General features: G+C 42.2%; 1 protein-coding gene across 1 annotated transcript in view; it reads right to left on the bottom strand.

Annotated features, from left to right (window-relative positions):
* The window catches only part of LOC103251615, a gene marked incomplete at its 3' end in the record, with an annotated part of 167,175 nt that overhangs the window by 20,522 nt on the left and 119,257 nt on the right, over positions 1-27,396 (bottom strand). The window contains exon 2 of the mRNA XM_008050204.2: positions 19,278-19,413. Within this exon, the coding sequence (XP_008048395.2) occupies positions 19,278-19,413 (136 nt within the window). The remainder of the gene's footprint in view (positions 1-19,277; positions 19,414-27,396) is intronic.

Below are 27,396 nucleotides of genomic sequence, written 5' to 3'. Positions count from 1 at the left end.
GGGGGGGGGGTGGAGAGGAAGGAAGACCCAACCATTATCACTATTTCCCGATCATGCAGGCAGAATTCCCTAAAATACTGTACATGAAGGTTAGTCCTGTGTGTCTGTTTGGGCCTGTGCCTGGTTGTTAGACCAGGAAGAAAAGTTAGGAACTCTTAGTCGCTAACACCAATACATTTTGGATTTTAGATAAAATGCTGGTCCCCTACTAAAGAAGAATTAGACTACTAGCACGCTCTGGAGGAAAAAAAAAACAACAACTGAGAACTAAGATTCAGTTTAGGAATAACAGCACAACTTTCAGCATTTAAATACGAAAAAGAGGAGGGGACAGAAGAATTGGGAAGAAAACTTCCTTTACTACATGTTAATATGATGAAGGCACCACCATCTAAGTTTCAATATTCATATATCTGAACAAGTCCCAAATCTTTTTTTTTTTTTTTCTTTTGAGTTGGAGGGTCTCATTCTGTCACGATCACACTCACCCTAGCCTCAACTTCCTGGGCTCAGACAATCCTCCCTCCCTCCTCAGCCTCTAGAGAAGCTGGACTACAGTCAGGCATCACCCCGTCCAGCTAATTTTTTAGTTGTTGTTGAGACAAGGTTTCACTATGCTGTCCATGCTGGTCTTGAACTTCTGGGGTCAAGTGATTCTCCTACCTCAGCCTCCCTAAGTGCTGGGATTACAGGTGTGAGGTACCATGTCCAGTCTCAAGTCCCAAATCTTGAATGAAGACTCCCTAATATTATCAGTCTCGTGCCCCAATTTTTTATAATTTGTAGTAGTATGAAAAACATCTGCAAATCCACAGCCAAATCCAGCTACTAAATATTACCTAAGTGCTCTTATTTTTTTAAAGTTATAGCACAAATACATGTACCTAAATAGCATATTGTTTCACTGTGCTTAAGAAATTTGAAAGAAAAAAAAGTATCATAATGTAGACCAGCCTGGGCAACAAAGCTGAAAAAGAATTATTTTTAAAAAAAAGAAAAAAAAAAAAAAAAAAACTGGGCTTGGTGGCTCAGCCCATAATCCCAGCACTTTGGGAGGCCAAGGCAAATGGATTGCCTGAGCCTGTGGGTTCGAGACCACCCCAGACAAATGAGCGAGACCACATCTCTACAATAAAAAAAAAAACAAAAAAAAAAGCCAGGTAGTTCCGGCTACTTGAAAGGCTGAGACAGAAGGATCGCCAGAGCCCAGGAGGTCAAGGCTGGGTTGGCCGTGAGTGTGCCACTGTACTCCAGTCTGGGCAACGGAGTGAGACATCGACTCAAAAAAAATTATCACAACGGAACCTGGATTTTTTTCCCAACCCTATCGCTACTTGAGTTACTAAGATCCATCCATAATTTTGCTTATACCTTTAGCCCATTTTCATCATTATACAATGGAATATGTATAATATTCCATCAACTAATGAATTGTGGATATTCCCACAATTAATTTTGATTCTCATATACAAGAACATCAAAAGGACTTCCAGTTTGTTGCTATAACTCTTAGGTTTGCTTTTTCTCTCAATGAGGTAGTTCCAGATCTCACTGTGTGCTGATTTTCCTGATTGGTTACATGAATAAAACAAGGCCTGATGGTTCTGAGGAACAGGCTCTTTAATTAATTGACAAAAGGACAGTATTAGATATCCAGATTTGATTAAGATGTTTAAATGACTCACTCTCTCAGTGTCACCAAAACCCTAGGTTGAGGTTTGCTCAGGTCATACATTTTTGAAACGCTAAGTATATCTCAAGGGCCTGTTGGAGTTGGCCCAACTCAGTGGTAATGAAATGTCTGTAGAATAGGTAGATGCTTGATTGTGAGGCTCTAGAGGTAAAAATCTGTCCTAAAGTGTCCTGGGGTTGAGGCAATAAAGAGGTGGATGGCAGCCATGTACCTGGCTAGCTGCACAGTTTCATTGGATATGAGATCCTTTCTGAAATTCTCTGAAGTAGCAATTTGAGTAGAGTCCCTTGTTTTCTCTTGTCTGGCAAATACTAGATAGAAGGTCTTTAAACATTTAGAGATTACAGTGATGACATTACTGGTATAAAATCAAAAGTTAACACCTGCATTGGAAACCAGTTTGCCATTGAGTTTATAAATTTGACTACTTTTGTATCCAAGGATTTCCGCCACTTTCACTCCTAAGTATCTAGGAGAAGCTGTGGTGCATGATTTCTAGAAGCTCCTTATAATCGTATAATTCATGCAGAATCTTCCTTCAAATGTGCTTCAATGTCTTGCTACCTATACAAGTTACTGCATGTCCAAGGTGGCACCTTGACATTTCAGTTCCATGCAACTTATAATGATTTCCAGAGAAATACTAATTACAAAAGAGGGGTAGTGTGAGTATGGATTGTAGTGTGTGTGAGTAAAAGAGAAGATGAGGTTGTAGAACCTGAGAATATCATACAGGAAACATAAGATTTTATGATCACACTGCATTAGCCATGTATTTGTGAAGATACTTCTATGTAATTTCAGCCATATTGCAAAGTATTGATCACATCATTTAAGTTGTGATAAAAGCCAATGGAGAAAGGTAATCCGATATGCCAATATTTGACTTTCAAAAACATTATTAATTATAAAGCAGCAGGGCAGTAATAATAAATATTACTTGTTGGAAATTTTATTTAAATAAAAGTTAATATACTGGCACTATACCAACCAGAATTAGGTACACACAAAACCTGGCTTGGACTCCTTCCAAGAGAGCTTGGTAATTTCTGAAGCACCAACAGCGCTGAACTGTGTAATGCACGTGGCTGGCCTCATAGCCAACGTGACTTCAAGGCCACACCGTACAATTACAAAATAATACCAATAATTAAAAGAATGCAGTAGGGTAACCTGATTTGGGTGACGTGAAACTAACTTACTTGCTAATGCTAACAAAATAGCACTACAGTTAAAGCAGATATTTAAATTGAGAAGCTACCATGACTGGACGCAGTGGCTCATGGCTATAGTTAGCACTTTGGGTGGCCGAAGTGAGACACTGCTTGAGCCCAGAGTTTGAGACCAGCCTGGACAACACTGTGAGACCTCATCTCTATTTTTAAAAAAAATTAGCCTTGCATGGTGATGCACACCTCTCCCAGCTACTTGGAAGGCTAAGGTGGGAGGAACTTCAGGCTACAACAAGCCATCATCACTGCACTCCAGCCTCAGGTACAGAGTGACACACACACACACACACACACACACACACACACACACACACACACACACACACACACACACACAATATGGTAACCCCTCCTTCTCCAGGGTTCAGCTTTTCAAGGTTTCAGTTACCCATGGTCAACCATGGTCTGAAAACATTAAACAGAAAATTCCCAAAACAAATTGTAAGTTTCCAATTGTGCACCATTTTGATTGCGTGCTAAACCCTAAAGCTACCCCACTCCCTCCTGTCCAGGCAATGTATAAACCCTATGTCCAGTGTATCTCACCGTATAGTATGTGTTATTTTCAGACATCCATTGCAGTCCTGAAATGTATACTCCATGGATAAGGGAAGGACTACTATATTCCACATGAGTTTCTTATTTAAAAAATACTGGTTTATTTGGTATGCACCTTGCACTAAAAACCTTAGTGGGTCATGGCACACACAGCTCACAAGAACAAGGTTGCCTAGTTCTAATCCTTATTAGCTGTGTGATCCTGAGGAGAATCACTAAAACTTCTCTTTCATAACAGTTTGTTTTTAATGACTGCAGGGCTTCTTTGGTTTAAATTCTATGTCCATTTCAAAAAAGTAGAAGAATTCTACAACAGTTTCCTGGGCCATGCAACAGACAGACTAGCAGTGCTTTTGGTGTCGAAACACTACATGAAGACATCAGGGTATTCATCCAGTTTAAGTACTGCATGTCTGGCAAATGACACATTGTCTTCATTATCTGACCTCTCAAGCTTCAATGCCTTTGCACATGCTGTTCCCTTTTCTGAAGTATTCTCTGCACTCTGCCTAGAAAGCTCCTGCTCCCCTTTCTGCCTGGCAGGTGCTATTCTTAACATAATTCCAAAGAAGGTAATGTTTACCTAATTGTCATGTTCCTTCTAGAAGATTTAGTCTTGCTCAAAACTGAGCACTGTGCCTGTAGAAAATAAGTGAAGCCAAATAAACACTGTTGAAAGTGCAAGGTGATCAAAACTAGGAATTCTTGGAAAGTAGAAGAACTAACTTTCAAATTTTCAGGTGAAATATAAACTTGATACTCAGATCTAGATATTTAACCTTTTTGTATATTTCAACTTTACAGTTTTTGTTTAGGAGCCGATTTTTTTTCTTCTGTAACTAAAACCGTCTGTGTCTTCCTCAAAATATATACCTTTTATTACCTGCTAACATAAACTCATTCTGTTACTAAAATGTCTAAATAATAATCCAAACTACCTAGAATCCTCCTGCTTTTATTTTGTAGTGGAATTATCCAAGTCCAAATGTACTAGTAATCATTGTTGATAATTTGGTGTATATTCTTGATGGTATTATGCCTAAAAGCTTCATCTACCACAGAGATGACAAGAAACAACTGAAATGCCCCAATAATAAATATGGAGTATCATGTACAGAGTTATTTCCAGTGGCAATCTTTATAATTGTTTGAAATCTTGGATTTTTTTGCAATAAAAATTTCCTTTAGTAATATAATACATTTTAAAAAATTATTTACAGGGTATCACAAGAAAACTGGCTATGACAACAGCACTGAAGTAGTAGCAAACCACAAAAGAATTAACTCAATGTAAATAAGACGCTATGTTAAACATTGTTTGCATGGAACGGATGAAAAACCTGGGTAGTATATGACAAAGGTAGACAGATAATTTTGAAATCAGCAGAAAATGCCTATGTTGTAATGAGGAATAATATCAATATAGTGGCTTGAATGCCATAGGCAAAAGTATTCTAAAATCGCCCCAAACGATGCCATTTGAATAAAGTATCATTATATTGTTCACTTTGTCAGAGCTGTCTGCATAACATACCATGAGGACAGCTGAAATAACATCTAGAAAGACTGACTGCCAAAAACAAAAGGCGAGAGCACAGGGATAAAAGAGAAGGATTTCACCACCACCCATGCTCATCCTGCTTCTGTAGTTGTGCTGTCTTAATTTGGTAGCCTCTATTCATGTACAGCTTTTTAGTTTTAAACTAAAATTAAACGAAATACAAAATTCAGTCTCTTAGTCACACCAGCCAGAATACAACGCTTCAAGAAGCACAGACAGCTAGTCACTCCCATCTAGGACAACACAGATACAGAACATCTTCATCATCGCAGAAGGTCCTACTGGGCGGCAATGACCTGCAGTGCTGATCATGCTGGTCACGACCCTGTCGCCACGTCGCAGGCAGCAGCAGTCTCTCCCTCTGCTGTCTTCTGTTCGTTATGCGCTTAGAACTCCCATCACCCCCAGAAACAGGGCAAGTCAGACAGAAGGTGATTCCCTTTCAGGGGGCAAATGCAGCAGCATGCTGACAAATCCCCTAGAATTCAACAGCAGATGGCTTGGGGTGGTAATCAGTCTAGCTTGTAGATGAGGGGAGAAAGGAACGCAGAGCTGAACTGTTAAAGAGCCTCAAGCTTCTTCAGAAAACTAAAAATGTAAGGAAAACTTTGTTAGCAAAGTAAGTGCCCCGAGGGGTGATATTTATGAGAAATAGTTTTAGGCCAGGCTCAGAGGTCAGCAATCATCAACTAAGGCTCCTGGACAAAGTGCCTCTTGAACTTATGCCAAGTTGTACTCACATTTTGCTGGCTCCAGGCTCCAGTCACACAGGCACCACTCTGCATTGCTTCCCTCACACAGCATAAGAGAGGGACAGTGGCCAAGGAAGGGACATCTCCTTCAGATGACCTTTCCCCTCCTTCCCTCCAAATTCCACAAAAGCACCCCAGTATTTCCCTGACCCAACAGTGCAATGGAGCCTCCAGGTGGGAGAAGAACATAAGAATGCCTCACACAAGGGATACCACTGGCTACTAAACAAAACCAAACGAGACAGACAAAAGATCCTAAGTGTTTTATTCTACATGAGGAGGAAGCTAGTGAAAGCAAGATTTGCTCACAGAAACACCCAGTTACTGGTAGAACTAGAATTATGATCCAGTGTCAGTGCTCATTCCAAAATATCAAATTTCTGATGCATTCAATATTGCTAGAGATGGCCAGAATCCAGAATTCTGGTTTAATATGATTTGACAGATTGATAAGTGAATGGTTGCATAACATAACCTCTATCACTTCTAAAAAACTGCTAAAAATAGGGCCTAAGAATTGTCTTTCATTGACCTCAATTGAGAGTTTGTCCCGTCAGAGGCTCTCCATAGTCATTTTCTCCCGCAGTCTGCCTCAGGCCTCTCCCCCCAACCCAGATGGCACAGATTCATCCTTCACATGCCACGTGCCAGCTCTGAAACCTTCTGCTAGGAATCCTCAGAGACTTCAGAATGAAACAACGAGCCCTTGCAGGCATAGGGTCCCAACACCTCTACAAACCTGACTCCTACTACTAAAGGGCAGCCCATACCAATACCATTGAGGGTGACCAGCTGGGGAAAACCAAAGAAGCATACCTTCCTTCTCGAAGGGTTGCAATACTCTCTCAAAGTCCTAGGATGAAGCCTAATTACAAGATCAAGAACCTAGGAAGGGGGCAAGTAAATTTTAATATTGTTCCTTAAGTGTACTGCTACAGCATTAATGAGACATAATCAGGTAAGAAGATCTACACAACCTGAAAAAGCACCCTGAGTTTTTACCTTCTGCAGAGCACTAAGGATTCTAAATAAATCAATTTCATTAGTCCAAAGAATATCAACTTTGAGGAAGAAAAATTATCGCACCCTTTTCAGAGATGGAAAACAACAGGAGCCAAACAGAATGGGGGTATTGAGATTATGTTTCTTTAAACCTTTGGGGTGGGACCATGGTGGCATCCTTTTATGGCGATATGATCCTCTAACAATTTCCACTAGGAGAGTTGGAGGACTGTGGTCTACTGGCCCCAGCTGGCAAGAGGGTAGACACCCAGCCATTCACTCCAGTAAATCTCTATCATCCCGCCTCCAGGGCCCTGATCTATCTTCATGTCTCCAGAGTCCTGAGCTTAGACCGCTACAATGGAGCCTGTCTTCAGTTTTACACATGGGAAGGCCCAGTTTGGGTTCGCAAAAATGCCTTCTTCAAAAGGATATAAAATATATAGATGTTCTGAGCTCTCTCTACAGTTCCCTATACCCACAGGAACAGGCAATTCCTTGGTCGGACAGCACTCAAGCTTATTTTTCACAGAGGGGCTAAAAAATTAGCCGCCAGCAGGGATCAGCAGCCTCCTCCCAGCCACTACCAAGAGCAGCCACTTGAGGGCAATCTTAACCTATTCCCTTGGAATTCTTCCATAAAGGAAGACCCCAGAAGACCAGAAGCACCAAGCATGGGCTGTACAATGTGGACAGAGCTAGAAAGGGCATCTTCACTTGACCTGAGTGCGCAGCAGTGGGGTTATGAGAAGATGAATGCATAAAGTAAGGAACTATGTGTCAACATCTCCCATGGGTTCTTCTCCATCTCCACAGATTTCTCCAGGGACCAGGTGGCAGTGACTACAGTTTCTGCAGTCAGACAGCTAAGTCAGGAGGAGGGGAAGCCTCACAGGCCCATGGTGCATTTACATTGGCCTTCTTGTCAACAGACTAAAATGCATGCTGCACAGAGAGCAAACAGGTTAGTAAATCCACAGCAAGTTCTTGGACCTCACTGCAGTACCTTGACCCTTGAAACAAAGGCGGGGGGGGGCATGCACATGTGTGCGCGCGCACACAATGAAAGAAGTTCACTTTCCTTAGAAGGTGGAACATCTTTTGAAGAAAGAATCCCTAGCACTTTCCTTCTTATATAAGTTTTCAAAGAAGAAAAAGCTATGTGTATCTCACAGAGAAAAGGCTTTGGTTGGGTGTGGTGGCTTACACCTGTAATCCCAGCACATGGCCATAGCAGGAGGATTGCTTGAGTCCAAGAATTAGGCAACAAGAGACCTAGTCTCTACAAAAAAAAAAAAAAAGAAAAGAAAAGAAAGAAAGACAAGAAAAAGAAAAAAATTACCCAGGCACGGTGTTATGTGCCTGTAGTCCCAGCTACTAAGGAGGCAGAGGTGGAAGGATCACCTGTGCACAGGAGGTCACGGCTGCAGTGAGCCATGATAGTGGCACTGCCCTCCAACCTAGGCAACAGAGCAAGATCCCCAACTCAAAAAGAAAAGTAGGTTCTCCAGTATAAAAGAGAAATTCACTGTAAGTTGTTTCATTTTACACTTATATTGTCAGTGGCAGAATGATGAACCAAGAGTTTTCTGAAACATCAAAATGAACGCTGGGGGTCTATGCTGTCATATTATCATAAAACAGTCCACTGTCTTAGCAGACATAATGATATGGTTCCCCACAGGGTTCAACCTCGCCCTGTGCAAAGGCTTCCTAACTCCTGGCTTCTCAATTTATAAAAAGGGTTCAGGCAGTGAGAGGAGAGTTTGCCAATATTTTCCTCAGAGGGATTCACAAAGTGCCAGCTGAGAGCCTTCCAGCTCACCCTTTAAAACTCTGTAACACTTTCCAACTGAGCAAACTGGAAAGGCCCTTTCAAATGACACTGGGAGCAAAGTAGTCTCAAGGAGGGTGAACTGCTGGGGAAGCCACTAGGGAAAAATTCACTCTAGATTCACTCTACAAGGAGCAAGATGCAAACTTTAAAAAGTATGGGTTCCTTCATGAATACCCAATCATTTAGGAAAGAAGAAGGGTGTCAGAAATAACAGAGCTAAATGGTTCCAAGACAGAGACCTTGGGCTGCCTTCATGCATCAGTCAGCAACATAACTTTGAGAGTCACGAAAAAGCAAAAGGAAAGTGCCACTTGAGACAGCACTAGAAGCTGGCCAGGGAGCATTCCCTGCCACCAAGAACGAAAGTGTCAAGCAAAACCAGGATGTCCACCTACCTACTGGGAGTAATCCAGGTGGGGGCGATGGAGGAGTGTGGGCTGCATAGGAAGAGGGCCTGTGTGCAGAAAGGGCTGAATCACCCATTAGATCCAAAGCATAAATGATACAAGAACATCAGTGACAGGTCAGGGAACACTATGGAAAGGGACAGGGTCTCAAGGCATGAACAGGGGGCACGAGCAGCCTTAATGCATGAGAGACATACTCTCCTTGAATGTCACCGGCAGGACATACATTTGGCCTCCCTGATTTATAGTCAAGGCTGAGCAGTTGCTGGCGACTGCTCTTCTTAACAAGCAGGTCCAACTTTGTAAAACAGCTCGTACTTTCATCACCATCACCACACCTCCCTGAATGAGAAAGCTGTTCTGTTTTATGGTCTTTGGGAAAGAAATTACAAAGAAGCTAACTCAGATTCTGCAGAAGCATCCTAAAGCCTACAGAGAAAGCTAGAGGACAAATGAGATTCGGCAGCAGGTGAGACTAAAACACTGGAAATTAAGTGGTTTACCGACTGCAGGATGATTTCCCAAAAGCATATCTAGTAACCCTCTTCTGGTTTTAAAGATATACCATGTAGGACTCTAAACATTTAATGTGGCTCAAGTAATAACAGGTTACTTCCAAAAGCTAAGTAAAGGCCCTCGAAATTCGAGAGAAATGGGATCTAAGAAAATCACAAGCACAGCAAAACTGCCCTGGTCCATAGTGGTAAATCTGATAGTAATTAAAGCTCTATAAATACACATGTGACAGAATTCAAAATATGAAATGGGCTGGATTTAGAAACACGAGGCCTTTCTCTGGCGGGCAACATACCATTTTACAACAATGAACACGGGCTACCAAATTCTACTCAAAAGAAAGTCACCTCCGGCTGAAGGCAGCCCTATCTGGCGACCTTGCAAGGGTCTTCCCTTTCAGAGTAAAAAATGGTTGGAAATTACTTATATCTCACAACAGGCAGATTAACAAATAGGATACCCTAATCCTCAAATGATTCCGTAATTTTTCCCTTAATAATCTCTGACTCAAGAAACATCCTTCCAAGTCCATGTAAACAGGCTTCTATCCTCTGAACCCCTGGGACCCCTTAGGCCACTCTTGCCCATTAGGGCTCCTATCATTCTCCCTACCCACAACAGCTCCCCTCACATGTGAATCACATGTTTCTCTCCTGGATGAAATTAGGGATTTGGATTAACTCATGCTGGTTCACAAAGCAGGCACTCAGTAAGTAAAATGCACTCAAGTAAGTAAAATACAAGTTTAATCCCATCCAATTGAGAGAAACAATGACTTCTCGAAAATCAAACAGTTCTTAAGGTTTCCTGACTGATCAGAAAACTGCTGGGTAGCATCTAAACACAAAAGAAAACATGTCACACATTTACATGGAAATTAACTTAATCTGCAATTAAAGTGAAATAAAAGTGTGGCCATCCCCAAGCCCTGCACAGTACTGGACTGTAGTGAACTGAATGTCTGTGCTCCTTCCAAATTTGTATGTTGAAACCCTAACTCACAATGCGACACTTTTTAAGATAAAGGGCCTCTGAGAAGTTGATGAGGGTTAAAGGAGGTCATAAGATTGAGGCCCTGATCTAACAGGGTGGAGTCCTTATAAGAAGAGGAAGAGACACCCTGAGAACCCAGTCAGGAGGCGGGCAACTCAACAGGCACCAGCACCTTGATTTTGGACTTGCAGGCTCCAGAACTGTGAGAGCTCAAAATTCCTACTGTATAAGCTTCTCAGTCTGGTATTTTGTCATGACCGCCTAAGCTGAATCATATATACACTTTCACCACAGCTGCAAGAAAATGATTAGCAATCCTGCCACACTGACAGAACAACAGGCAGATCATAGGCTACTCACAAGGACTCAGTCTAACTGAAAACACACTGTAGTAGCAAAGTATGTGACCTGTGGAAGTCTCCTCAGTGTGCCCACGGGGAAAGGCCAAACCTGAGAGCCCAGGAACAAAATTCTTAAAAGTAACACACCCAGACTGAGTACTGCTAACACTCATAGATTAAGAACAGTGATGGCTGAAGTACTCAGGACAAAGGTGACATTGAAGAGGATCAGAATGAAAAGCGCTCCAGAGTCCATCTGCTGGGCTCACAAACAGTACAGAGCCAAAACCACAATGCCAGTTTCAGAGACAGAGCCGGGCTCCAAGTATGTCACCACCATCTTTCCAAATGCAAGGTTCTTATTCAAACACTGTGAGGTACCTACGTAAACCACCACTTCAAGAACAGTTGGGGAAGACACGAGAAGTCTCTGACCTTCAGGCACTTTCAGCCCCCAACAGACACTTCTCTGGCATCTGGTACATTACAGGCTAACATCATAAACCTATGTATAAGTATAAATGCTCTTAAAAATAGAGATGGGGTGCTGATGAACCCCAAAACAAGCACCATACTTTTAAAGAAGTCAAATGAACTGGAAGGAGCAGGAGGAAACATGCTGAAGTGATGGGAAAGAACTTTATCTACACTGAAATATTAGTCACACGAGTGTATATGCACTTAGCAAAGCTCCACAAATTATATACTCAAGATACATGATTTTACAGGGTGTAAGGCTTTCCTCAACACACACACACACCATGATCTGGAATCAGAAATCCTGGATTCAAGTCCTAATTTGACTACTTTTTAGCTATGTGCTCTTATATGCAAACTGCTTCAAACCTGAGGCCCATTAAACTAACCCACAAATTATGATACCAAAAGTACAAGTATCAAATATTATGAGAATTAAGAAAAAAACTTATTTTTTGCTTTTTCTTAAAAAGTCCAACTTTAATTTAAACTACCAAGCAACATACCTTGTACCTAAACAGGCATTCAAAATGTGGTTCAGAGCAAGAGGATATAAGTCTGAACTAATTCCAAGAAACTTGATGATAACAAGATTTATAAGTATATCACAATTATGAATACACGTTCCCTCTGGCAACAGGAAACTGACATTTGGGACCCCGGGTATCACGGTATGAGCATTTCCAAAATGTAATATGGAGTCTTAGTTGGCAAACTCTCAATCTGCCAAATAGAGAGCAGTACCTCCACAGTGTGGCAATGAGGGGTGCTGGAGAGGGGGAGGTTGAGATGTGGATGGCACACAGGCGAGCCGTCTGCACACTCATTCACCCAGCACAGGCTTCAGAGAGCGCCCAGGCATTGAGGATAGAACAGCAGTCAACACACACAGGCTTCCTACCTCCTATCTACCCATGGACTCCTCTCCCAGGTGACATTACTTACTGTGTGATGAGTCCATCCTACTGAAGCAGATGTGATGAGCATGATGTACGCAGGGAAACAGGGCTGATCTCTCAGCACTGACAGAGGAGGCGGGCTGAGAGAACTGGAGGGGCAGTGGTGTCAAGCACAAAGTGACCCGAAAGAGGAGCACATTCACCTCCACAGGCACCTCCATTCTTAACACTCCATGAAATGCGTGCAAGTAGCCATGCCTACTAGGAAGTGTGGTGCCTCACTGTCACTTACATTGGATTTCTGGTTCCAATCAGGCTTCAGCATGATCCATTCTTTCCAGTTAAGCTTCTCAAGGCTCAGAGATCCTCATCTGTAAAACGATGAGTTTGACCTATATACCTCTAAAAAAGACTCTTCCGGCTCCAGCAATCCTTAATTTTGCACTCCACTCCTTTGGTGCCAGACCCTTACCAGTGGCTGAACAACTGAAACTTGCCATTACAGCCACTTCCCCAACTAGACTCGGGCACCAACACTTGCAATATTTATCTGCTGCTCTCCACCTATGCTACCACCACAACCTCTCTGAAGCCCCAGCTCTTGCTCAGAAAAGCTCCTGGATGTTTCAAGTCCCTTTGGTTAGGCTCACAGAAATGCAACTTTTCCTGTTGCTCCCAATAGTCCTGTGACATCTTTTGCCTTCCTGCAAGCCTCCTACAGTCACCCACATACCTGTACGATTTTTAAAGCATTTATCCTATGATATTTTATCCCGATTCACACATTTTTAAGTTGCACACAATTTTGTCATGGTCAAACATGAGAAAAAGATGGCTCACACTCATAATTGGAAGCATGTTTTTTAGTTCATTCCTACTGAGACATAAAATGATTGTGCATCTCTCAGTGACATCTTAGCTAGGATGAAATAAGTTGTTAGCACTCCTCTAAAATAAGTAACTTGAGTTCAGTTTTTATTACCCACAATGCCTCCTACCACAGCCCAGACTTCAATACTGACTGCGTGGAAGTTCGATGCAACAGTGCTAAGAGAAAAAGAGATCAAGCCTACTCAACTCTTCCTCTTTCCAGGACAGCTGTAGCTTTGCTTGAAAACAAAGAATAAATGTAAGTTGTTGTCAGCAAAAGTGTATTAGACCTTCACCTCACCCTGCTTTCTTTCACATGGAGTGTGTATGAGATCAGGGGGCACAGGAAAAGGAGAGAAAATGTCTCAGGGTCAGGACACCAGAGTGTTAGAGAAAACTCAACCTGAAAAAAGCTGCAGGTCCTGCCTTGAGAAGTATATACATTTAGCTGGTGCTTCCTACAACTTACAGAGGATAAGACTAGCACCAATATATACATCAGAACTTCTAGTTAACCACTTTCTTCAGATGGAGGGGAAACTGTTTCCTGTTTAAGTAGAAACTATCTTTAAAACAAGTGGACCCAAAAGCCTCAGGCCAAAAGCGGTAAAGGTGTCCCCTCTTTAGAGGGAAGGTAACCATAAACATAGGACATTCATTTCAAATATGGCTTCATATATAAATTCACATACATCAGACCATGTGCCCTGATCAAGCTTTCATTCTGAATCACAAGTCAGGTTTGTGGCCTTTGTGAACAATTAATTTGCATGAGTTGCGCCCTCTTTCCATAGACATCGGAATGTTTGAGAAATACAAAAGATTTTGAAGGGAGCTGGAAATTCTATTCCTTAAAAAAACTGGGGGTGGGATAGAGGAAGATGGGAGAGTGTGGGTGCCTGCGGAATGTTCCATATCTGTTCTTCCAACATTGGTCCTTGGCTACAAATGATCACAACCATAGCCAGAGAGTCCACTGTCCCTTCTGGGATTTCCAGCCTGCTGGATGGACAACAGCATTAAAAATACATACAAATCTCTAGCCTCAGAAACAGAGAAAGATAATGAATACATCTGTAAAGGAGGGTAACCAATCAGGAGTGGATTTTGTTTTTATTCCCTCTCACTTTCAATTCAATTACAAGTCATAATAAAGCCCAGAAATATTCTCATGTTGATAAATATCTACTCCCTTCCTAATTTACTCTCTCAAGAAAAAATTTCATTATCTCCTTCAAAAGAACCTACTACTTAAAAAAAAAATGTCCTACAGATTCTTGCTTTAGGAATCCTATCTTGACAGAGGTATCCAAAAGTACTTCTGTTTTTCTAAGTGATGGCTAACAGCATGGCAGCTCTAACCCAAAAAGTCTGGGTTTACATCCTGGCTCTGCCACCTAAAACAGCTGGGTAGGCAAATTGCTAATACATTCTTAGTGTATAGTTTCCTCACCCATAAAAGGTTTGTTCTGAAGATTACATGAGTAAAATACAGCTAACATTCTAGAACGATAACTGACAAATAGTGAGAACTCAATAAAAGTTAACCCTAACAACTACTGCCTAGAGAAGATTCTAGGGAAATGGATCCAGGCTCCCATAAATCTAGTCAAGAGTGTTTTGCTAGCCCAAAGGACTTACTGATCTGAGATGACATTTATAGGAAGCAAATGAAATTCAAATACAGCTAATAGAGCCCCTCTCTTACTGTGTAATTATGTGTACTCATTATTTACGTAGCATGTTATTGTTTAAATGTCCCTAATTTCGTCCCAGTGGGCCAAGGGCCCTCGAAAGAGTGGCCAGAGTCTCAGCTTCTGCCAGTCCTTTCCAAAGCTTTTGTCAATTTACTGCAGCCAGGAAAAGTAGCATTATCTACAGCACAAAGTAGACAGAAGGCTCACAATTCGCAAATCTTAGCACCACCTTGCACTTGAGCCCAACTATAACCAACAAGCTGTAATGATAGCTTCAATTCCTACACAGAAAATCCATGAGACTGTTGAAGAATCACATTTGCTATCGCTAGTAGGTCAAAATAATAATAATTCCTTGTCACTTTAAAACCACAAAAACAAGGTTGATGGTAGGCATGGATTTTATAGATTAAAAAAAAATGGAAGCCGGGCTCGGTGGCTCATCCTGTAATCCCGCCTCTTGGGAGGCTGAGGTGAGTGGATTGCCCGAGTCCGCGGGTTCGAGACCCGCCTGGGCAACTTGGTGAGACCTCATCTCTACAATAAATCAAAAAATTAGCTGGGTGTGGTAGCGTGCACCTGTAGTTCCAGCTACTTGGAAGGCTGACACACAAGGACCGCTGGAGCCCAGCAGGTCGAGGCTGCAGTGGCCGGGAGCAGCCACGGCACTCCAGTCTGGGCGACAGAGTGAGACTACAACTCACAAAAATAAAATGAAAAATAAAAAATAAAAAAATCTCTACCACCTGACAAATCCCTGTGATTTTTTTTTTTGAGTTACAGTCTCATTTTTTCATCCAGCCACCGTAGCCTCAACCTGCCGGGCTCAGGAAATCCTTCCATCTCACCCTTCCAAGTAGCTGGAATTACTACAGACATGCACCATCAAGCTCAGCTAATTTTTTTATTTATTGTAAAGACGAGGTCTCACCAAGTTGTCCAGGCTGATCTTGAACCCCTGGGCTCAGGAAATCAATCCTCTTGCCTCCACCTCCCAAAGTGCTGGGATTACAGGCATGAGCCACCATACTCAGTACAGCAATTAAAATGAAATTAGGGTAACCCCCTCGGGGGGCGCTCCCACTGTGGGAGTTTTCTGTCCTCTCAATAAATCCTGCTTTCTTTAAAAAAAATTTATTTTAGTTTCTGAAAAGGAATCTTAAGAGGGTTGGGAACCAGCCAAAATATATTTGTTTAAAAAAAAATGCATGACCGGGCTCAGTGGCTCAGCCTGTAATCCCGCGCTTTGGAAGGCTGAGGTGCGTGGATTGCCTGAGCCCGCAGGTTCGAGACCTGCCTGGGCAGCGAGACGTCATCTCTACAATAAATCAAAAAATTAGCTGGGCGTGGTAGCGCACGCCTGTAATTCCAGCTACTCAGAAGGCTGAGGCGGAAGGATCGCCGGAGTCCAGCAGGTCGAGGCTACGGTGGCCGGGAGCAGCCACTGCACTCCAGTCTGGGTGATAGAGTGAGACTCCAACTCAAAAAATAAAAATAAAAATAAAATTTTAAAAACTACACGACTGGCCAGACAAGGTAGCAACATAGTGAGACCTCATCTCTACAAAAAAATGCAAAAATTGGCCGGGCATGGTAGGAAATGCCTGTATTCCTAGGTACACGGGAGCCTGAGGCAGGAGAATGGACACAGTCCAAGAGGTCACATCTGTGGTGGGTGAGCAGTGATTGTGCCACCGCACTCCAACCTCGGTGACAGAACGAGACCCTGGCTCAAAAAAACACCTCAAGGGATCTACAAAAGCACACACACACACAAACACACACACGAGAAAACACAGTCTACAGTTACAATTACCCCTGTGCCCAACCTCACCAGCCCAAAAGTCTTGGTGGGTTGTTCTTGGCTGTCTCAGCTTTCTCTGGATCACACCTGAGCAGATATCGGGGTAAGTGCACCTACAGACGAGGAGTCATCCCCATGAACTCCTGTGCCTGCCAGTACCTCCCCCAAACAAGTAAACATATTTTAACCGGTCAGCTGCCTCTGATTCAGAAAATGCTCAGGTTCTGAAGCAAAATTGTTAGAGAAATCCAGTATGCAGAGTATCAAAAAGGTGGCCTTGGATTGCTGCCTGCATAAACACCAACACAGACCAGAAAATGCCATATTCACAGCAATTTCAAACAACCAAAAAAGAAGCCTTGGTGTCTCTGTACCTTTTAAAGACTTTAAAATCTGTATCTAGACCAAAAGCAAACTACCATGACAAAAACTAGCCTTTCATTATGAAAGTGATGCCAGAATTATTGAAAGTCTTTAGTGATCCCAATAGAGACGTCTTTGCCAACTAAGAATTTCTCCTCAGCACCGACAAGCCCTCGACTGTGCCAAAGTTAAAGCTGCAATTGGCCCACTGGCTGGCAGCACTGGTTGCTTCTTGAATGACTAACTTAAGTGTGTGCTAGTTGACTCAAATTCAACCTTTATTAAATCCTCCGCACCTGGCTAATTTCTTGTCCTTAAAAGCAATGTTTCCCAGTTAAGAAAAGGGTGTTTTTGTTTTTGTGTTAGCAATTCAAAGAAACACTAAGGAATGGCCGCTCCTAACAGCAACTACAAGAAAATCACAACTGTAAAATCTCAAACTAGAGTGGCTACTGCTCATTCCAACTCTAGGATGCAATGCTGTTCTCTTTCATCACCACCCCCCCGAATGTAATCAAGCAAAAACACTATGCTCCGTGTGAAACAGTGACAATAAACAAGAACAATTACATCAAACGTCCTCTAAACAGACGTGGGGTTTAGAGTTTACAGTATTACAAGCAATGAGTGAATAGAAGACCCACATAAGAAGGCAGAGTACCCTTTAGGAAAACAGCTATGGGGTCCACATTGTGTATGTATATGCACATAGATTCCACAACTTACTTTGTTTTCTGTGAATGAATGAATCAACGTGGGCCTTTCCCATACACGTTGCCTCCGATCTGTTGGGGGACACACACATGACTGCGCCACTATGGCCTTCATGGTTGACCTCCAAAGCCAAGTCACCCATAAGAAAGAAAATCCAGGGAGGTAGGGGGAGCCTCTTGTTTCAAGTCACGCAATAGTGAGAAAAGAGAGCACAACTGGGGTGAAAGGCAAAGTTCAAGGAGGTCATCTCAGAAAATGCTGCTGTGGCTCTGCGGAAACACAGCAGCAACAGGTCCTGCCTGAAAGCACTAGTCCCACCAAGAGGCTGTCAGTCAATGCAACTAACAACTACACAGGCAGGTAACAAAGTGGGAGCCACTGTGAACCTGTCTTTCCACACCCTGGCAAACCGTCGAGCACCCCAGGTGTCATGACTCTCCTACAACCAAGCCAAGGGTCTCAAAGATACAGAACCTCCTCTTTCTCACCTTCTTGCCCCAAGCAAGTATAAACCAGAATATAATCAATTCATTCGCATGAAACCATGATCCAAACAGAAGAATAAGTGCATGAGAGATTATGGAATGTCACCACATTCCCATAAGATAAATGGTTTTTGTTGGATAACTCCATCTGAATCATATGGACCCCATTAAGAAGAGACACAAGAGCCGGGCTCGATGGCTCAGCCTGTAATCCCAGCACTTTGGGAGGCTGAGGCGAGTGGATTGCCTGAGCTGGCAGGTTCAAGACCCGCCTGGGCAACTTGGAGAGACCTCATCTCTACAATAAATCAAAAATCAGTTGGGTATGGTAGCTAGCACGCCTGTAGTTCCAGCTGCTTGGAAGGCTGAGGCGGAAGGATCGCCGGAGCCCAGCAGGTCGAGGCTGCGGTGGCCGGGAGCGGCCACTGCACTCCAGTCTGGGCGACAGAGTGAGACTCCAACTCAAAACAAAAAAAAAAAAAGAAGAGACACAAGAAGAAACCCAAATAGGAGCAAGTTTCCTTTCAGGCTGCAAGGAGCCATCTGATACCCACCGAGGAAGCAGCACACTTCAGGAGGAGCAGGAATTCGCAGCCACTGCATTCCTGGTTCCCTGAAGCAACCTGCCCAGCCTGATCGCCAAGGAAGGAAGCAGGTATTAGAAGGCTGTGGGCCAGAGAGCAGGAAGGGCAGCAGGAATGTAGAGTGGGGCTATTTCCTATACAAACTGGGGACAAGAACTAAGGACTCCACATTTCAGCACAATCATCAAAGGGTTGTGCTCACATCCTGGGGCAGACAAGGCAGATACCCACAGAAAAACCGTAAGACAGGCTCCATGTTCAATGCAAGCCCTAGGGAACAGACTAAGGCATTTGTCCAATATATTCTGCAGTCCATAAAGATCCATAAAAATAAATCTACAAACCGAGCAGTTAGTCCAGAGTGCTTATTCACACAGCCTACAGACTGTCCTTGCATGCCAAAACTCAGCAGCACAAGTCACCAGATCACAGCCAGTTCAAAAACAAGGCTATGCCCTGAGATATCATATATTCCAACAAGAGTCGACTCACCATTCACTGTTTTCAGGCTCCCAGCAATGCCTTCCCCATGCTGCCGCTTCTGGGCATTCTTGAACTCCTTCAGAGACAAATAAAGGACTTTACGTACCACCCTTTCTTCTGACCACGGAATCCCATCACTGTCGTCCTGGAGAAATAGAGAGAGAAAGGGGAGAAGGAAAGTTAGTGAAAAGAGCACAAGCAAGCATACAGGGTTAGAATAATTTTTTTTTTTTAATTTCAAAACAAATATTAGGTGACCTAGACCCAGTTCTGGAGGTCAGGCTTACGACATAAGGTAAAAAAGGACAACACCGGCCTTACTGGACAGACCTCAAGCAAAAACTCATCTACAGACCATTTTAAAAAGAAACATACAACCAGCTCACTTCTTTATACACCCCAACCAAAATACATTCATTATCTAGCAATACCACAGTTTTATATTCCTGACAAAACTCACAAGAGGAGTTATTAAACTCACAACCAGAGGTGTAATGGACAATTTTACTGGATTTTTTTAAAGGTAATATCACAATGTATCCTGCGTTACAAATATGCACAGCACTCTTTCGGAAAATTTGTTGTCAGCATTGGAAGTTGAGAGAATACAGCAAATATAGAGGCTGCCTTCAAGGAATTTACAATTCAGTCAAAAGAAATGGCATTGGCCCTTAAGTAAATAAGTGACAGCCAGATGCTGGTGGTTCATGTCTGTAATCCCAGCACTTTGGGAGGCGGAGGCGAGAGGATTGCCTGAGCCCAGGAGTTCGAGACCAGCCTGAGCAACTTGGCAAGATCTCATCTCTACAATAAATCCAAAAAGTAGCCGGGCATTGTGGTGCACATACTACATGGAAGGCTGAGGAAGAAATATCACCTGAGTCTAGCAGGTCGAGGCTGCGGTGGCCCTGAGCATGCCACTGCACTCCACCCTGGGTGACAGTGAGACTCCAGCTCAAAAAACAAAAATGAAAAAAGCAAATACATGACAAAAAGGGAGAGATCACTGCAGAAGAAGGCGATGGACCTTGATAGAGTTCAGATGTTAATTTAAGAAGGACTTACAGCCGGGCTTGGTGGCTCAGCCTGCAATCTCGCGCCTTGGGAGGCTGAGGTGAGTGGATTGCCTGAGCCTGTGGGTTCGAGACCCGCCTGGGCAACTTGGCAAGACCTCGTCTCTACAATAAATCAAAAAATTAGCCGGGCGTGGTAGCGTGCGCCTGTACTTCCAGTTGCTTGGAAGGCTGAGGCGGAAGGATCGCCGGAGCCCAGCAGGTCGAGGCTGCGGTGGCCGGGAGTGGGCACAGCACTCCAGGCTGGGTGACAGAGTGAGACTCCAACTCAAAAAAAAAAAAGAAGGACTTACATTCATAGGCCTACTTTAAGACACACATTTTAGAGATCAAAGATATCCTGAGACTTAAAATAATAAGGAAAACATTAATATCCTGGATAAATATCAGGATTCTGGATATTCAGGTTCCATTTGTTCAAGCACAAGGCTGAACATCTTCAAGAACTCATGGACAATCTGGTGTTCTTTTACCAGATTACGAAGAAGAATTGGATTTTACTCCCTGCCACTAATAGATCCTATAAAACCTCCACGGGACTCTGAGAAGGCTAAATGATCTGAGGTCTTTTCCAGCTCTTAAATTCCTAAACTCTGCATAAACACAAACTACATCTCAGAAATCCAACCACACAGAGACTCTAAGCCCTAAATAACTTAAGCTGCACTCTTGTTAAGCTTCAAGGATTTCCTAGAATGAGAGTGATTCTCCATCTTCTACAATAAGGGGGAAGAAAGAAAGGCCTGAGGAAGGAGAGCTAGGATTTCCACCTTCCTCTAGACATCCTTCACTCCCACAGGCCTGCCAAGCGGAGATTTCCGTTTCCCAGGCAGCACCTCTAGAGGAAGAAGGAACAACCTGTCTTCCAGCTCACTCTCCTGAGTTCCAAGACACCCAAAGATCAGAGTGGGGGTCAGGGTTCAGACACGCAGGCTTAGAGAAGCCAGCAAACTTTGTTTCAACCTGGCAAGAGGAACACAAACAATTTCTAACCTGCTACTGGGTGCAAGTCACTAAGAATTTCCCATCACGTGATTAAAAAGCAGAAAAATGCAGCATGGTGGTCAGATCCCAACTGAGGAGCCCAAGTAAGAAACCTGAGCGAAATGCTGCTAATTTGGCTACACAACACATGAAAAGTGTGATGCAGCTAAAAAGTATTTTTACAGCAACTCCTTTGAGTTTGCAGGAAAGCTCCCCTAGCGTATTAGCTGCCACCAAACGACAGTGTTTACCTGCAGGAGGAGTTAATGTTTCTTAGGCAGCCCCAGTTTATTCAAGGCTATCAGGCAAAACTCTCATCACCACCAGGTTCCTATGCTCATCTCTTGCATTTCCACAATAAACAATGACATGAGATTATAAACTATGATTTCCTACATGTACACAGTTTATAAATTACAAAGCCCCAAAATAGCTTTCAATGTAAAACTCCCATGACGATTTACTGCATCCTGTGCCGGCTGGTGCCTTCATCCTGACTTCAGGCTCTAGATGAGAGAATTATATATACGTACAACTAATGTCTAATTAAAACATAAACCATGTGAGATGAAAACGCCTGCAAAGGAAGCACATTTAAGGTTCAGTTACTCGCACAACCAGCTTCATTACAACCATAAAGTACTTTAAATACAGGAGAAGCAAATCCACGGCATAGATTATGGGGTTTCATATGCTAGATATTAAAACACACACATGTGTACGCACGCTTTTGTAATCTGCAGTGCTGGTCAAATTTTGTCACCTCTCTCAATGCTAACACAAGACTCAGACCTAGCAGATAAAAAGCTGACTCTGTGCTGTCCCAAAAGACAGACCAGTATGTAATAATTCCAAATATTCCAAATTAAACTGCCTTTCTGAAATGCAAATGCAACTAAAACAAAAATAACTAAGTGAGACTTAATTAAACTAAAAAAGAAATAACCAACAGAGCAAATAGGCAATCTATAGAATGGGAGAAGATATTCACAAACTGTATACCTGACGAAGGACTAACATCCAGAATCTACAAATAACCTAAACCAATCAGCAAGAAAAGGGCAAACAACCCCTTTAAAAAGTGGGCAAATGACAAGAACAGATATCTTTCAAAAGAAGATACACAAACAGCAAACAAACATATGAAAAAATGTTCAGCATCACTCATCATCAGGGATATGCAAATTAAAACCACAGTGAAATACCACCTTACACCATTTTACATGTCCATTATTAAAAGATTTTAAAAACAATAGATGCTGCCATGGATGTGGAGAAGAGGAACACATACACTGTTGGTGGGAGTGTAAATTAGTACAACCCCTATGGAAAGCAGTATGGAGAAGACTACTCAAAGAACTAAAAGTAGGTTTACCATCTGATCCAGCCATCCCACCACCAAGTATCTGCCCTAAAGAACAGAGGTCACTATATAACCAAGACACCTGCACCTGCATGTTCATCCCAGCACAATTCACAATTGGAATTAACCTAAATGCCCATCATCTGATCAGTGAATGATGAAAATGTGGTATATATACATCATGGAATTCTACACAGCCATAAAAAAGAATGAAATCATGTCCTTTGCAGTAAGGTGAATGGAGTTGGGGCAGAATTCAGAAACTAACTATGGGGCACAGTGTTCACTACTGGAAATGGATCGCCTGAGACCCAATCCTCACCACTACGTAATACATCTATGTAACAAACACGCATTTGTACCTCCTTCACCTAAAAATTTTTTTTAATGTTTTCAGCTGGATTACTGTTCTGATATACTATAAGACACCACCAAAAGTTCTTATAATGTGTCTCAAGACACGGACCCATTAAAGACTGCTGCTGTCCATTGATAGGCAACACTTCAGTAAGATGGATCATCAAATCTCCTCAGAGAACTCAAGTACTTTACTGCAAGAAAACAGAGACATTAAAGCTTACAGACCAGGTGCTACGCAGAAGATATCACTTGGAGTCACATGGAAAGACACTAAAAAGTGATAATGACTGCATTTTGTATTAATAGTAAACATGTACTGGGCACTGTTTGCTAGGCATTGTGCACAGGATTTACCTGCATTCTCTGTTCAGCCTCCCTTTACAATAAGGTCCACACCACTACTTTCTCCGTTAATTAATTATGAAACTCTTTTAGCTATTTCTTAGAGTGCCATGCCCAAAGGTGATACAGTTAGATAGAAACAAGAGCTGGCATAGGTTCAAGGCAGATGCCAGATCGGAAAGTGAAATTTCAAAACTCAGAAATCTGTTAGTAATGAGAAAACATTAAATGTGTAACTCACACTGACTCTTAAGTGAAAGCAAAATTGCAATTACTAATTTGTAGAGACTGAATGTAAACAATACACAAAAATAAAAACACTACTAGTAAAGGGGTGAGGAGAGAAGTAGTTTTCTATTCCTGATCTCTACAAATTCTCCTTATGAAATCGGTGCATGCCTTGGTTTCGATTATGGCTTCCAATTCAGGTCACCTTGATTTTGGAGAAAAAAACAAGAAAGAGGTTAGAGAGAACCCCACTTCTGAACAACTTAAACACCATTTTCTAACAATTACAACTGTTTAAAAATGAGAGTGTTCAATAGAGAATGGTTAAATCTCTATCACTTGCAGGCAAACTGCTTAAGGGACTTATGCATCACAGGTGGAGTGGTCAAACCATCCAAACCGAGGGATGGGGATGATGGGGAGACAACTTGTAGAAACTGGGTTATGGGGCAACGGTTTAGTAGGCCCCTTCCAGCGGATATGAATTCATTTCAATAAAAACAAAGCACCTTAAGCACATCCATCACCAAACAAAAATAAAGACAATACAAGAAATAGTAAAGAAAGATATAGCAAGATTGACATGTGATAGACATCTCAGTTTTAAGATGAAAATCAGACACTCCCATTAATGTTTTAAATAACAACCTGCCGTGGCTCAGCCTGTAATCCCAGTACTTTGGGAAGCCAAGGCAAGAGGACTGCCTGAGCCTGCGGGTTCGAGATCCACCTAGGGAACTTGATGAGATTTCGTCTCTACAATAAATCAAAAACCAGCTGGTTGTGGTAGCATGCGCGTGTCGTTCCGGCTACTTGGAAGGCTGAGGAAGGATCGCAGGAGTCCAGAAGGTCGAGGCTGCGGTGGTCAGGAGCGTGCCACTGCACTCCAGCCTGGGCGACAGCGTGAGACTCCAACTCAAAAAAATAAATAAATAAAATAACAACTTGCTGATAAAGGACACAGGACGGAAGATAGTGAGCCAGGCACAGATAGAGAAGGCATCATGTTCCACAAAAACCAGTCCTGCTTCCACTTACACAGCAATCCAAAAGCTTTGTGCCTTTAGTAACTAGAACAAAAATGCTGAAGTGAAAAGCCTGCCTTCAAATGATAGGGATGTGGAAATTGGGAGTCAAGGAGCACTAGGGGCCACATATCTGAGGGACATCTCCTCTTTATTAAAACTTAAGCAAGCCTCTTTATTAAAACGTAAGCTAAGACAAAGCCACTGGATGAGTTACCAAAACAATCATCTGCATATATTCTATTCTTATCCACCTTGCCAAAACTCTGCGGGTGGAGGGATGTAACTAACTACTTTTAAAAACAAAAGAAAGCACAGTTCTTAATCCCAATGCCCAATGGACCAATATGAAACGCCATCTCATGGAACTGAGGATGATATAGGTCTGAGCAACAGTTGCTCAGAGATGAATATCAATTATGAAAAAAAAAAAATTGAAAGACTAGGCCCTGGACAAGGAAAGAACTGACGGCCATTTCCCCCTCCCAGGGACAAATGACTGGAAACCTGTAAATGAAAGCCTTTTATTTTTTAGAAGAACAAGTTTCTCATGTAACTGATTAAATCACCTACTTAAAACAATTGTGGCTGTCTGATAATGCCCGCCTGTACCAGCAACAGTTTGAAGAGAGAACAATGAATGAATCCAATAAAAAATGGTTAGGGTTGTTGATTCTTGGCATGGATTAAATATAAACAAAGATGGAGAGGCTCTGAAAAAAAATGAGAGAGGTACAAATTCGACTTAATCTAAAACCACCATTTCTTCCCTTTTAAGGAAACAGTAAAAATCATTTCTAATCTATTTTTTAAATTACAAAAAAATGGTCCAAATGTCAATTTCTTCCCTTTTAAGGAAATAGTAATAATCATTTCTAATCTACTTTTTAAATTAAAAAAAAATGGTCCAAATGTCAATGGTCAAACAAAGTGAAACTGGGTAATATTCACACAAAGAAATAAGAAACATCCTAAGAAAAACAATCTATTTACTAAACTTGTGAATGATGCTCCCTCGACTTGGTTTTAAATTAAAAGCACTCCAAGCAGCAAATTTCCTCACACAGAAATGCTTCCTGGGTTAAAGGAAATGGCCTGAAAATGCTTGTGCGAGGAAGAGTTTTCTTCTTCCAAACTCCCATGAAATAATGCGTACTTATCTTTGATTACTGCCTATTAAAAAAAAAAAAAAGCTACAGCTGAAATTGGATTAAGAACTTCTGCTGAAAACGATTTATTGCATAACACAACTCTGACAGCCTGAATCTCCGGCCACCAACTGAGCCTTTATAAAAATCTGCTGGGCAGCTGCCAAGTCAGCTCTTTTGCGTCTGAGCTTGTCAGACATTCACCGTCGTCAAGGCAGCAGCATGGCAGCAAGACACCCGCACGTTCATGGTTAAAGGGTGCAATCAGGGAACAGAGCAGCCAGGGCCACGCAACATGGCATTAAACCCTCCTGCAGTGTGGATCTGACAGTTTGCTTTTTCAACGTAATCAAAAAACACCCAAGAACTACAGCAGGATTATCTCCAAGAATCCAACAGAAATCTGGATTGTCAATCTACTTTCAGTGGAGGAAATGGGGGGAAAAATAATGTCAGATTACAAATAAGTTCTTGACCGACCGGTGTTGTCAACAAACAAACCAGAATGAAGGACAAGGCAGTTCAGTAACAACTATGCTAACAGACAACTATACAACTTCACTTTGTAAATAAATTACTAACCCATACATTCCCAAAGGAGGAATTTTAACTGATTTGGATCTTTCCACCATTAAAGCCTTTATATGCTCATAGGAGTAACCTCCAAATGCCCCCAAGTGCCATATGCTAATCTGTACTGTCCAGTATGGTAGTCACTAGTCACATGTGGGTACGGGTAATCAATGCAATTAAAATTTAACATTAAGTTCTGTAAGTCTTATTGGTCACATCTTTTGGTTTGTTTGCTTTGAGTTGGAGTCTTATCTTGTTTCCCAGAATGGAGTTCAGCAGCATATTCATGGCTACCATAGCTTCAACCCGCAGGACTCAGGCAATCCTTCCTTCCACCTCACCCTCCCTTCCAAAGCTGGAACTACAGGCGCATACCACCATACTCAGCTAATTTTTTTATTTATCACAGAGAGGAGGTCTCACCAAGTTGCCCAGGCTGGTCTCAAACCCCTACCTGGGCTCAGGAAATCCTCTGTCTCCACCTCCCAAAATGATGGCATTATAGGTGTGAGTCACTGAGTCCAGCTCACTGGTCACATTTCAAGTGCTCGACACCCACATACACCACACATGCCTCAATGGACAACAGAACTACAGAATGTTTCCATTATCACAAGTAGTTTTTGGACAGCACTTTTCTGGAGCATAGATTTGCATTAAATTGGACAGGTTTTCAAATTGACATTGTGTGTTACATGATAATGCATTTTACTATAGCTGTAAGAGTCTTCAAAATATGTGCCTTATGCTCTATTCTACTTGGCAGGAAAAACTGTGGGAGATAAGAAACCATTCACAAGAAAATCAGAGTCTAAAGCAGGCAAGAACTACTGAGATTGCAGACGGTCAAATGACTCTCCTGAAAGTGGTCCTCTGGATTTTGCAGGGAATGGATAATGTTTTATAGATGAAGTTTAAGTCAGTCTACAAAGTCTTGACGATACTGCTTTCCTATGCCTTCAAATCCTTTTATAAGGAATCTACTACAAAATAAAACCTCCAGGATTAAGGTCAGACAAACCCCCCCCACCC

This window comes from Carlito syrichta, unplaced genomic scaffold (genome assembly GCF_000164805.1).
Source record: "Carlito syrichta isolate Samal-C Ts95f unplaced genomic scaffold, Tarsius_syrichta-2.0.1 Scaffold143227, whole genome shotgun sequence".
Classification (NCBI taxonomy): domain Eukaryota; kingdom Metazoa; phylum Chordata; class Mammalia; order Primates; family Tarsiidae; genus Carlito; species Carlito syrichta.
This window is presented reverse-complemented; position numbering and strand designations above follow the sequence as displayed.